Below are 13,580 nucleotides of genomic sequence, written 5' to 3'. Positions count from 1 at the left end.
ATGGCATCATGAGGCAGGAACATTATGTGGATATATTGAAGCAACATCTCAAAACATCAGTCATGAAGTCAAAGCTGGTCGGAAATCGGTCTTCTAAATGGACAGTGACACCAAGCATAATTCCAAAGTTGTGGCAAAATGGATTAAGGACAACAAAGTCAAGGTATTGGAGTGGCCATCACAAAGCCCTGACCTCAATCCTATAGAAAATGTGTGGGCAAAACTGAAAAAGCGTGTGTGAGCAAGGAGGCCTACAAACCTGACTCCGTTACACCAGCTCTGTCAGGAGGAATGGGCCAAAATTCACCCAACTTATTGTGGGAAGCTTGTGGAAGGCTACACGGAACGTTTGACTGAAGTTAAACAATTTACAGGCAATGCTACCAAATACTAATTGAGTGTATGTAAACTTCTGACACACTGGGAATGTGATGAAAGAAATAAAAGCTCAAATAAATCATTCTCTACTCTAATCTCTCTCTATTCTGACATTTCACATTATTAAAATAAAGTGGTGATACTAACTGCCATAAAACAGGGACTTCTTACTGGGATTAAATGTGAGGAATTGTGAAAAACTGAGTTTTTTGAGATATGTATGTATGTAAACTTCCGACTTCTGACCCACTGGAATTGTGATACAGTGAATTATAAGTTAAATAATCCGTCTGTAAGCAATTGATGGAAAAATGACTTGTGTCATGCACAAAGTAGATGTCCTAACCGACTTGCCAAAACTATAGTTTTTTTTTAAGAGAGGCACAGTATCACTAAGATAAAATATCAACTCTTATCAACTAAGAAATATTAGCTCAGACTTGTGTATATTGTGCAGACATTTGGTTTTAAAAGTGGGCTATGTGTCCAGTGGGACAACTTTGCCATTCCTCGATGAAACTCATGTCTGCATGTGTAAACTATTGTGTGAAGTCTGTGGTTGCTCTGTTCTAAAGACCAGGCAGTAAAGGCCTCAAAGAATGAGGATGAAGATCATTGCGCAATGTACAATTTGAGCCTGGCCCTGACCCAGGGTTTGTTGCAACTTACATTTGAGATAAGGGAGTTTGAACAAGCAATACATTCATCATCAGAGGCAAGAATCAACCATCATCAAGCATGTCTGACCGAACCGCGGTATAGGCAACCCATTCGCTCCAGGCGAAAACCGCTCGACCCAGCTATTTAGGAGCGACTTGGTGGCGCGCTACTCATCTGCTCGCAGCTCGAGCTTCGTTAACAGGCTCACTTCTTAACGCCGCCTTTTAGAGTGGCAACGTATCGGTAACCGGTAACAGGGGAACTTCACTGCCAGGTCACACGTTCACATGCCGGTCATTGGAGTTTTCCGTTGATCTATCCTACATTTCTCGCTCAAGCGTCCGTTCAATATAGATATAAATACAACCGTCTTGGACTCTGGCTGGGGGATGTTGTAGGCTCGTGGCGTTAACAGGTAGGCGAGATAAGCTTGTGTGCTCGTTCTGTGCCAACAAGGGAAGAGAGAGGCGGGTTGTGCTTGAAACCTACGAAAAGACAGCAAGAAAGGAAGAGTAGTTGCTGCATATGCTGTAGCTAATGGGGATCCTAATAAACTAAACAGGTATTCCACATTCTCATCAATATCGATTTCCAGGTCGTATTCTCTCCACGCATCTGATTGACCTTTGACGGACGTTTGATTGGTGGATGTAATGCCCATATACATCATCGATCGAAAATTTCCAGAGACACCTGGTAAGTCAGTTACCCGAGCCAACACTGTTCTAAATATTGCTCTGTGATGCTTGGTCTCTCTCTCTGTGTGTGTGTGTGTCTGTCTGTGACAAGTGGCATTCAAGTGTTGATCACCATATCACCCCTCGGAGTTTTCTTTGCTCTTATTTGATGTGCAACAGTTAGGAAATTAATTTATTGTCCTATGTGCACTCAGCTCCATTTCCTTCTTGGCCATTCAGTGTCTCTCGCCAGATATGATCATGCGTTTATAGATGTCATCATTTTAGACACAATCAAATGTTTTATATTACTAGCTTCCCCTTTGCACACACTTTCGCAAAGACTAGAATGTGTTTGGGGATGGATCTTTGTCAAAGTATGTGGACATATTTGACACCAGTCAGCTTTGACATGTCTGTAAATAAAATACCGTTTGGAGTTGTGTTGTGTTGGGGACAGTCATGAATATATGTGATACTCTCCGTTGTAATGATTCCCAATAGGGGCTAGGTTCTGATAAATATAGCCCACTGATAGGCCACGTGATATTCAAGTGTTTATCCCGTTGCGTTTCAGTCATAGACACGTTTTATCATCTAGACATTTGTAAACTTAACAATAATGTCTCAGTGGAACCATCATTTAAGGGAATAGGCTTAAGTTAAGGTGTGTGTGTGTGTGTGTGTGTGTGTGTGTGTGTGTGTGTGTGTGTGTGTGTGTGTGTGTGTGTGTGTGTGTGTGTGTGTGTGTGTGCGTGTGTGTGTGTGTGTGTGTGTGTGTGTGTGTGTGTGTGTGTGTGTGTGTGTGTGTGTGTGTGTGTGGGGGGTTAAAGCAAAACATGAGTTTAATTTTGAAGTGGTTTGTGAAGTCTCAGGGGGATTGTGATGTTTCAGATTAATCAGAGTAACAGAAAATGATCATAAACAAATACTTTGTGTGTGTGTGTGTGTTTGTGTGTGTGGAGTCTTAAACCCATCTGGAGCCCCCATGCATCACACATAAACAGACGTGTGTGCGAGACAATATGATTGAGACAGTGTGTGTGTGTGTGTATTCTAATGTGTGAGAGACATAGGCCTACTGTAAGTGCCACCTACAACTCATGCCCTACAGTAAGATGTCACAGTGTCTCACTTCTACAGTAAGATGTCACAGTGTCTCACTTCTACAGTAAGATGTCACAGTGTCTCACTTCTACAGTAAGATGTCACACTGTCTCACTTCTACAGTAAGAGGACACAGTGTCTCACTTCTACAGTAAGATGTCACAGTGTCTCACTTCTACAGTAAGATGTCACAGTGTCTCACTTCTACAGTAAGAGGTCACAGTGTCTCACTTCTACAGTAAGAGGTCACAGTGTCTCACTTCTACAGTAAGATGTCACAGTGTCTCACTTCTACAGTAAGATGTCACACTGTCTCACTTCTACAGTAAGAGGACACAGTGTCTCACTTCTACAGTAAGATGTCACAGTGTCTCACTTCTACAGTAAGATGTCACAGTGTCTCACTTCTACAGTAAGAGGTCACAGTGTCTCACTTCTACAGTAAGAGGTCACAGTGTCTCACTTCTACTGTAAGATGTCACAGTGTCTCACTTCTACAGTAAGAGGACACAGTGTCTCACTCCTACAGTAAGAGGACACAGTGTCTCACTCCTAAATGCTACATCATAGCCGCGGGAGGTAAGGGTTCTGATGGTGCTGCAGCAACCCTGGAAAAGCAGAATAATTACAAAAAATGTTTATGATGTTTTTCAAAATCTATATATTTTTTTTAAACATTTTTTTTCACAATAGTAGACCACTGGACCTTTCATAGTGTACTATTGTATCACTACTGTAACATTCAGCATCTCCACTTTGGCAACAAATGTAGTTGTATAATTAAGAACAGAATCTTGCAGGGTTCAATTGTTGTAATTGTAAGAATGGTTGCCCTGTCTCTTTCTCTGTGATGTCATCTCTAATGGAATCCAGATAGAACAAAACCTTGTCTCTTTCTCTGTGATGTCATCTCTAATGGAATCCAGAAACAACAAAATCCTGTCTCTTTCTCTGTGATGTCATCTCTAATGGAATCCAGAAAGAACAAAACCCTGTCTCTTTCTCTGTGATGTCATCTCTAATGGAATCCAGAAACAACAAAATCCTGTCTCTTTCTATGTGATGTCATCTCTAATGGAATCCAGAAAGAACAAAACCCTGTCTCTTTCTCTGTAATGTCATCTCTAATGGAATCCAGAAAGAACAAAACCCTGTCTCTTTCTCTGTAATGTCATCTCTAATGGAATCCAGAAAGAACAAAACCCTGTCTCTTTCTCTGTAATGTCATCTCTAATGGAATCCAGAAAGAACAAAACCCTGTCTCTTTCTCTGTAATGTCATCTCTAATGGAATCCAGAAAGAACAAAATCCTGTCTCTTTCTCTGTGATGTCATCTCTAATGGAATCCAGAAAGAACAAAACCCTGTCTCTTTCTCTGTGATGTCATCTCTAATGGAATCCAGAAAGAACAAAACCCTGTCTCTTTCTCTGCGATGTCATCTCTAATGGAACCCAGAAAGAACAAAACCCTGTCTCTTTCTCTGCGATGTCATCTCTAATGGAATCCAGAAAGAACAAAACCCTGTCTCTTTCTCTGTAATGTCATCTCTAATGGAATCCAGAAAGAACAAAACCCTGTCTCTTTCTCTGTGATGTCATCTCTAATGGAATCCAGAAAGAACAAAACCCTGTCTCTTTCTGTGTGATGTCATCTCTAATGGAATCCAGAAAGAACAAAACCCTGTCTCTTTCTCTGTAATGTCATCTCTAATGGAATCCAGAAAGAACAAAACCCTGTCTCTTTCTCTGTGATGTCATCTCTAATGGAATCCAGAAAGAACAAAACCCTGTCTCTTTCTCTGTGATGTCATCTCTAATGGAATCCAGAAAGAACAAAACCCTGTCTCTTTCTCTGTGATGTCATCTCTAATGGAATCCAGAAAGAACAAAACCCTGTCTCTTTCTCTGCGATGTCATCTCTAATGGAATCCAGAAAGAACAAAACCCTGTCTCTTTCTCTGTAATGTCATCTCTAATGGAATCCAGAAAGAACAAAACCCTGTCTCTTTCTCTGCAATGTCATCTCTAATGGAATCCAGAAAGAACAAAACCCTGTCTCTTTCTCTGTAATGTCATCTCTAATGGAATCCAGAAAGAACAAAACCCTGTCTCTTTCTCTGTGATGTCATCTCTAATGGAATCCAGAAAGAACAAAACCCTGTCTCTTTCTCTGTGATGTCATCTCTAATGGAATCCAGAAAGAACAAAACCCTGTCTCTTTCTCTGTGATGTCATCTCTAATGGAATCCAGAAATAACAAAATCCTGTCTCTTTCTATGTGATGTCATCTCTAATGGAATCCAGAAAGAACAAAACCTCTCTACTACCTTCTCTCTACTACCGTCTCTCTACACTACCCTCTCTCTACTACCCTCTCTCTACTACCCTCTCTACTACCCTCTCTCTACTACCCTCTCTACTACCCTCTCTCTACTACCCTCTCTCTACTACCCTCTCTCTACTACCCTCTCTCTACTACCGTCTCTCTACTACCGTCTCTACACCACCCTCTCTCTACTAACCTCTCTCTACTACCCTCTCTTCTACCGTCTCTACTACCGTCTCTCTACTACCGTCTCTCTACTACCCTCTCTACACTACCCTCTCTCTACTACCCTCTCTCTACTACCCTCTCTACTACCCTCTCTACTACCCTCTCTCTACTACCCTCTCTACTACCGTCTCTCTACTACCCTCTCTCTACTACCCTCTCTCTACTACCCTCTCTCTACTACCCTCTCTCTACTACCGTCTCTACTACCCTCTCTCTACTACCCTTTCTCTACTACCCTCTCTCTACTACCCTCTCTCTACTACCCTCTATACTACCGTCTCTACTACCCTCTCTCTACTACCCTCTCTACTACCCTCTCTCTACTACCCTCTCTACTACCGTCTCTCTACTACCCTCTCTCTACTACCCTCTCTCTACTACCCTCTCTCTACTACCCTTTCTCTACTACCCTCTCTCTACTACCCTCTCTCTACTACCCTCTATACTACCGTCTCTACTACCCTCTCTCTACTACCCTCTCTACTACCCTCTCTCTACTACCCTCTCTCTTACTACCCTCTCTCTTACTACCCTCTCTCTACTACCCTCTCTCTACTACCCTCTCTCTACTACCCTCTCTCTACTACCACCGTCTCTCTACTACCGTCTCTCTACTACCCTCTCTCTACTACCCTCTCTCTACTGCCCTCTCTCTACTACCCTCTCTACTACCGTCTCTCTACTACCCTCTCTCTACTACCCACTCTCTACTACCCTCTCTCTACTACCCTCTCTCTACTACCCTCTCTCTACTACCCTCTCTCTACTACCCTCTCTCTATTACCCTCTCTCTACTACCCTTTCTCTACTACCGTCTCTCTACTACCCCCTCTCTACTACCCTCACTCTACTACCCTCTCTCTACTACCCTCTCTCTACTACCCTCTCTCTACTACCCTCTCTCTACTACCGTCTCTCTACTACCCTCTCTCTACTACCCTCTCTCTACTACCACCGTCTCTCTACTACCGTCTCTCTACTACCCTCTCTCTACTACCCTCTCTCTACTACCCTCTCTCTACTACATTTACATTTACATTTAAGTCATTTAGCAGACGCTCTTATCCAGAGCGACTTACAAATTGGTGAATTCACCTTCTGACATCCAGTGGAACAGCCACTTTACAATAGTGCATCTAAATCATTTACCCTCTCTCTACTACCCTCTCTCTACTACCCTCTCTCTACTACCCTCTCTCTACTACCCTCTCTCTACTACCACCGTCTCTCTACTACCGTCTCTCTACTACCCTCTCTCTACTACCCTCTCTCTACTACCCTCTCTACTACCCTCTCTCTACTACCCTCTCCCTACTACCCTCTCTCTACTACCCTCTCTCTACTACCGTCTCTCTACTACCCTCTCTCTACTACCCTCTCTCTACTACCGTCTCTCTACTACCGTCTCTCTACTACCGTCTCTCTACTACCCTCTCTCTACTACCGTCTCTCTACTACTCTCTCTCTACTACCCTATCTCTACTACCGTCTCTCTACTACCCTCTTTCTACTACCCTCTCTCTACTACCCTCTTTCTACTACCCTCTCTCTACTACCCTCTCTCTACTACCCTCTCCCTACTACCCTCACTCTACTACCCTCTCTCTACTACCCTCTCTACTACCGTCTCTCTACTACCGTCTCTCTACTACCCTCTCTCTACTACCCTCTCTCTACTACCCTCTCTACTACCCTCTCTCTACTACCCTCTCTCTACTACCCTCTCTCTACTACCGTCTCTCTACTACCGTCTCTCTACTACCCTCTCTCTACTACCGTCTCTCTACTACCCTCTCTCTACTACCCTCTCTCTACTACCGTCTCTCTACTACCCTCTCTCTACTACCCTCTCTCTACTACCCTCTCTACTACCCTCTCTCTACTACCCTCTCTCTACTACCCTCTCTACTACCCTCTCTCTACTACCGTCTCTCTACTACCCTCTCTCCACTACCCTCTCTCTACTACCCTCTCTCTACTACCGTCTCTCTACTACCCTCTCTCTACTACCCTCTCTCTACTACCCTCTCTCTACTACCCTCTCTCTACTACCCTCTCCCTACTACCCTCTCTCTACTACCCTCTCTCTACTACCGTCTCTCTACTACCGTCTCTCTACTACCGTCTCTCTACTACCCTCTCTCTACTACCCTCTCTCTACTACCGTCTCTCTACTACCCTCTCTCTACTACCCTCTCTCTACTACCCTCTCTACTACCGTCTCTCTACTACCCTCTCTCGACTACCGTCTCTCTACTACCCTCTCTCTACTACCCTCTCTCTACTACCCTCTCTCTACTACCGTCTCTCTACTACCCTCTCTCTACTACCCTCTCTCTACTACCCTCTCTACTACCCTCTCTCTACTACCGTCTCTCTACTACCCTCTCTCTACTACCCTCTCTCTACTACCCTCTATACTACCGTCTCTACTACCCTCTCTCTACTACCCCCTCTCTACTACCCTCTCTCTACTACCCTCTCTCTACTACCGTCTGTCTCTAGTGCCTGACAGGAATATGGCTCACACACACAGTCCTGCTGCAGCCCTCCATATGTCTCTCAGTCTATGTATTATCAACCTATAGCCCGAATGTCTTTTTTCCGGGTGAAATATAGCAACTCCGGTCTGTCAACCACTGAACTGGAGCCAACTGGGATGATGGAATATCTACATGCCTTAGTTTTCATATGATGCCTGAGGAGACGACACACATGATGCCTGAGGAGACGACACATCTATCATATGATGCCTGAGGACTTGACACATCTATCACATATGATGCCTGAGGAGATGACACATCTATCACATATGATGCCTGAGGAGACGACACATCTATCACATATGATGCCTGAGGAGACGACACATCTATCATATGATGCCTGAGGAGACGACACATCTATCATATGATGCCTGAGGAGATGACACATCTATCACATATGATGCCTGAGGAGATGACACATCTATCACATATGATGCCTGAGGAGACGACACATCTATCACATATGATGCCTGGGGAGACGACACATCTATCATATGATGCCTGAGGAGATGACACATCTATCATATGATGCCTGAGGAGATGACACATCTATCACATATGATGCCTGAGGAGATGACACATCTATCACATATGATGCCTGAGGAGATGACACATCTATCACATATGATGCCTGAGGAGACGACACATCTATCACATATGATGCCTGGGGAGACGACACATCTATCACATATGATGCCTGAGGAGATGACACATCTATCACATATGATGCCTGAGGAGATGACACATCTATCATATGATGCCTGAGGAGATGACACATCTATCATATGATGCCTGAGGAGACGACACATCTAACATATGATGCTTGAAGAGACGACACATCTATCACATGATGCCTGAGGAGATGACACATCTATCATATGATGCCTGAGGAGACGACACATCTATCATATGATGCTTGAAGAGACGACACATCTATCATATGATGCCCTGAAGAGATGACACATCTATCACATGATGTCTGAAGAGATGACACATCTAACATATGATGCTTGAAGAGACGACACATCTATCATATGATGCTTGAAGAGACGACACATCTATCATATGATGCCTTGAAGAGATGACACATCTATCATATGATGCCTGAGGAGACGACACATCTATCATATGATGCCTTGAAGAGATGACACATCTATCATATGATGCCCGGAAGAGATGACACATCTAACATATGATGCCCTGAAGAGATGACACATCTATCACATGATGCCTTGAAGAGATGACACATCTATCATATGATGCCTGAAGAGATGACACATCTATCATATGATGCCCTGAAGAGATGACACATCTATCATATGATGCCCTGAAGAGATGACACATCTATCACATGATGCCTGAAGAGATGACACATCTATCATATGATGCCTTGAAGAGATGACACATCATCTCAATTATCAAGAGTTGCAGCAAAAGTGGTGTCAGAGTGTCTGGTGTGTTCTGCTCCTCCACTGAAAGGCCCAATTATCTGCCCTCCTAATGTTCCTGACGTTAGGTGCCTAACAAGCCAAGGTTACAGATGTAGAACAGTAATGGACAGTGCTGTTCCATCTACGTGTTCAACCATTCTAAAGCCGTACTTGAAGTAGACATCACACACCTGTGTGTGTGTGTGTGTGTGTGTGTGTGTGTGTGTGTGTGTGTGTGTGTGTGTATGTGTGTGTGAAATGGAGGCAGAGGGACTTTGTCCCCTGGTCGGGTGCTCTCATCTCAGCCAGCTAACAGCAGGACCCTCCCTTCTGCAGACTCAGGTCACCAGATTGAAATGTGTGTATGTGTGTGTGTGTGTGTGTGTGTGTGTGGTACTTTACGTGCGGGCAACAAGGTTTCATTTCCTGTTGAGGGAGAGCTAAATACGTACACTTTTCTGAGGAGTTGAACTATAACTGAGAGGCAGAGCTGATAATAATGGTGTTGTTCTTTATTATGGTGTTGAGGGTTGTTCTTTATCATGGTGTTGAGGGTTGTTCTTTATCATGGTGTTGAGGGTTGTTCTTTATCATGGTGTTGAGGGTTGTTCTTTATCATGGTGTTGAGGAGGGTTGTTCTTTATCATGGTGTTGAGGGTTGTTCTTTATCATGGTGTTGAGGGTTGTTCTTTATCATGGCGTTGAGGAGGGTTGTTCTTTATCATGGCGTTGAGGAGGGTTGTTCTTTATCATGGTGTTGAGGGTTGTTCTTTATCATGGCGTTGAGGAGGGTTGTTCTTTATCATGGTGTTGAGGAGGGTTGTTCTTTATCATGGCGTTGAGGAGGGTTGTTCTTTATCATGGTGTTGAGGGTTGTTCTTTATCATGGCGTTGAGGAGGGTTGTTCTTTATCATGGTGTTGAGGGTTGTTCTTTATCATGGTGTTGAGGAGGGTTGTTCTTTATCATGGTGTTGAGGAGGGTTGTTCTTTATCATGGTGTTGAGGAGGGTTGTTCTTTATCATGGTGTTGAAGGTTGTTCTTTATCATGGTGTTGAGGGTTGTTCTTTATCATGGTGTTGAGGAGGGTTGTTCTTTATCATGGTGTTGAGGAGGGTTGTTCTTTATCATGGTGTTGAGGAGGGTTGTTCTTTATCATGGTGTTGAGGGTTGTTCTTTATCATGGTGTTGAGGAGGGTTGTTCTTTATCATGGTGTTGAGGAGGGTTGTTCTTTATCATGGTGTTGAGGAGGGTTGTTCTTTATCATGGTGTTGAGGAGGGTTGTTCTTTATCATGGTGTTGAGGGTTGTTCTTTATCATGGTGTTGAGGAGGGTTGTTTTTTATCATGGTGTTGAGGGTTGTTCTTTATCATGGTGTTGAGGAGGGTTGTTCTTTATCATGGTGTTGAGGAGGGTTCTTTATCATGGTGTTGAGGGTTGTTCTTTGTCATGGTGTTGAGGGTTGTTCTTTATCATGGTGTTGAGGAGGGTTGTTCTTTATCATGGTGTTGAGGAGGGTTGTTCTTTATCATGGTGTTGAGGGTTGTTCTTTATCATGGTGTTGAGGAGGGTTGTTCTTTATCATGGTGTTGAGGGTTGTTCTTTATTATGGTGTTGAGGAGGGTTGTTCTTTATCATGGTGTTGAAGGTTGTTCTTTATCATGGTGTTGAGGATTGTTCTTTATCATGGTGTTGAGGGTTGTTCTTTATCATGGTGTTGAGGGTTGTTCTTTATCATGGTGTTGAGGAGGGTTGTTCTTTATCATGGTGTTGAGGGTTGTTCTTTATCATGGTGTTGAGGAGGGTTGTTCTTTATCATGGTGTTGAGGAGGGTTGTTCTTTATCATGGTGTTGAGGGTTGTTCTTTATCATGGTGTTGAGGGTTGTTCTTTATCATGGTGTTGAGGAGGGTTGTTCTTTATCATGGTGTTGAGGAGGGTTGTTCTTTATCATGGTGTTGAGGGTTGTTCTTTATCATGGTGTTGAGGGTTGTTCTTTATCATGGTGTTGAGGGTTGTTCTTTATCATGGTGTTGAGGAGGGTTGTTCTTTATCATGGTGTTGAGGAGGGTTGTTTTTTATCATGGTGTTGTGGAGGGTTGTTCTTTTAGTTTTACAGCTGAGTTGTTGCCACATCTTTCACTGAGATATCATGTTTAGTTGGTTTATATTTTTCAAGGAGATTATTTCTGATTTAAAACCTTTTCTTGTCTCTTCCCTCCCCTCCCTCCCCTCCAGGTGAGTCGTTACAGCCAGCAGCTGAAGGAGTGTTGAGCATGGTGGAGACCGTCCCCCCTAAGTCGGCTAAGAAGCCCCGCTGGACCTCCCTGGAGATCGGCCTGCTCACCATCGTCTCCCTCCTCTTCATCGTCATAGTGGCCCTCATCATCCTCTTCGCCACACAACGGACTGATAGCGGTGAGTGGAGAAACTTGTAGAGCAATCAATATGTCAATCAATCAAACAAGGAATCAATGAATCAATCATTTAGACAGTCAGTCAGACAAATGAAAGGGAGTTTTAAAACGTTAAGGTTGCAAGATTGGATCCCGAGCTGACAAAGTGAAAATCTGTCGTTCTGTCCCTGAACAAGGCAGTTAACCCACCGTTCCTGGGCTGTCATTGAAAATAAGAATGTGTTCTTAACTGACTTGCGTAGTTAAATAAAAATAAAATAAAAAATAAAATAAAAATCGGCGCCCAAAAATACCAATTTCCGATTGTTATGAAAACTTGAAATCGGCCCTAATTAATCGTCAAATTCCGATTAATCGGTCGACCTCTAATCTCAACAGATGATATGGTGGTATGATGACACATCGTGTGCTATTGAGAAGGGAACAACATCAGTGATAAGTTTACTATTCTTACGGTTGCAATCTTGTACTCTTGTGTAGCTTACTTTCTGTCAGTGAGAACCCTAAAACATACCTGTACCTCCTTCCCGTTCGGGTGGCGCTCGGCGGTCGTCGTCGCCGGCCTACTAGCTGCCACTGATTATTTCCTCCCCCTCCTTATAAAACATACCTGTCACGACTCCGACCGAAGGACACTCCCCTCCCTGCGCCTGACTCCTCACCCACTACACTCAGACCGTTACAATACCCTTCAGTCAAATGTTACGGCACATTTAATATGTGAGTTTCAGAGTTAAAAGAGGGGGCAATATGCGGTTGCTACATACATTTTTCTGTGACGTTTATATGAACGATATCAATACCCATTGATTCTTGAAGAATATAACTTTTAGATGCCTCACTAGCTTAGGTCAACTGTCGTTCCTCATCGGAACTCAAAAGATAAGATGTTTTTTTTTTAAACATTTTCAAATGGCAAAAACTGAATAGCCTCAAAACGTGGTTTAAAAATCATTTTGATACCATGGATGGTCAGTCATTGCATCCATAACTCTGAGAGTGGTTACATTTCTCCAGCCCCCAGCAAAACTGTGGTGGTGACCGGCGTTGTTATTGTTCAAACTGCAGATTGGCCCCCCATTAACGTTTGTCAGCTCAAGAGGAGCGTTGAAGCGTGTAGAGTGTTCTGAAAACTGAAACCCACTCCACTAAAGGAACAGGGCTTTCAACAGGTTGCTCGAGGACTCTTGAGTGTTGTTTTTGGAGGGTCAGTACAGGGGGACATGACATGGAAAGGGCCGTTGGGAAGCATTTCACTGTTGTATTCGGTGCATGTGACTAATACAATTTGATTTGATTAATGGCCAAGTTTGTAAAGGTTTTTATTGCTGCCTATAAAGTCCTTCCCTCTATGGCCCTTTGGTGAACAGAGATTCCAGGAGCTATGATTGATGTACTGTAGGCTCTATGGCAGAAGGTCTATTTAATGCCTGGACGATTCAGAGCGTAGTGTCGTCTTTTCATCACAAGAGGGACGGTTCCTTGTACTGTAGTGTGCCCCCAACACATTTGACGTACTCCCATGTCACATGAAAATTATAACGCGACATATCATACCTTGCATGGACGGACGGACGGACGGACGGATGAGGGGGGGGGGGGTAGGCAATGAAGCTCGCATCGTTCATTGATCTGATCTATAGGCTATAGGTTATGCATCAAAATAGCCTATTTTGCATTGAAAACCAAAAATTATCTCAGCGACTGTTCAAACAATACACCAAACAACAGCCTTATTACAATTCTCCCCAAAGGATATTTTGTTTTGAAGTAAAATCTAGTGATTCCAGGCTATTGATAAACACAGAAGTAAAA

General features: G+C 43.5%; 1 protein-coding gene across 1 annotated transcript in view; it reads left to right on the top strand.

Moving 5' to 3' along the window:
- Window positions 1-1,068: 1,068 nt before the first annotated feature.
- The window catches only part of LOC135538629 (neprilysin-like), a gene marked incomplete at its 3' end in the record, with an annotated part of 64,868 nt that continues 52,356 nt past the window's right edge, over window positions 1,069-13,580 (top strand). The window contains exons 1-2 of the mRNA XM_064964501.1: window positions 1,069-1,734; window positions 11,587-11,766. Of these exons, the coding sequence (XP_064820573.1) occupies window positions 1,692-1,734; window positions 11,587-11,766 (223 nt within the window). The remainder of the gene's footprint in view (window positions 1,735-11,586; window positions 11,767-13,580) is intronic.

The sequence above is a fragment of the Oncorhynchus masou genome, unplaced genomic scaffold (genome assembly GCF_036934945.1).
Source record: "Oncorhynchus masou masou isolate Uvic2021 unplaced genomic scaffold, UVic_Omas_1.1 unplaced_scaffold_993, whole genome shotgun sequence".
NCBI classification, from domain to species: Eukaryota; Metazoa; Chordata; class Actinopteri; order Salmoniformes; family Salmonidae; genus Oncorhynchus; species Oncorhynchus masou.
Note: the sequence above shows the minus strand (reverse complement) of the source record. Positions and strands in the feature narration are given on the sequence as shown.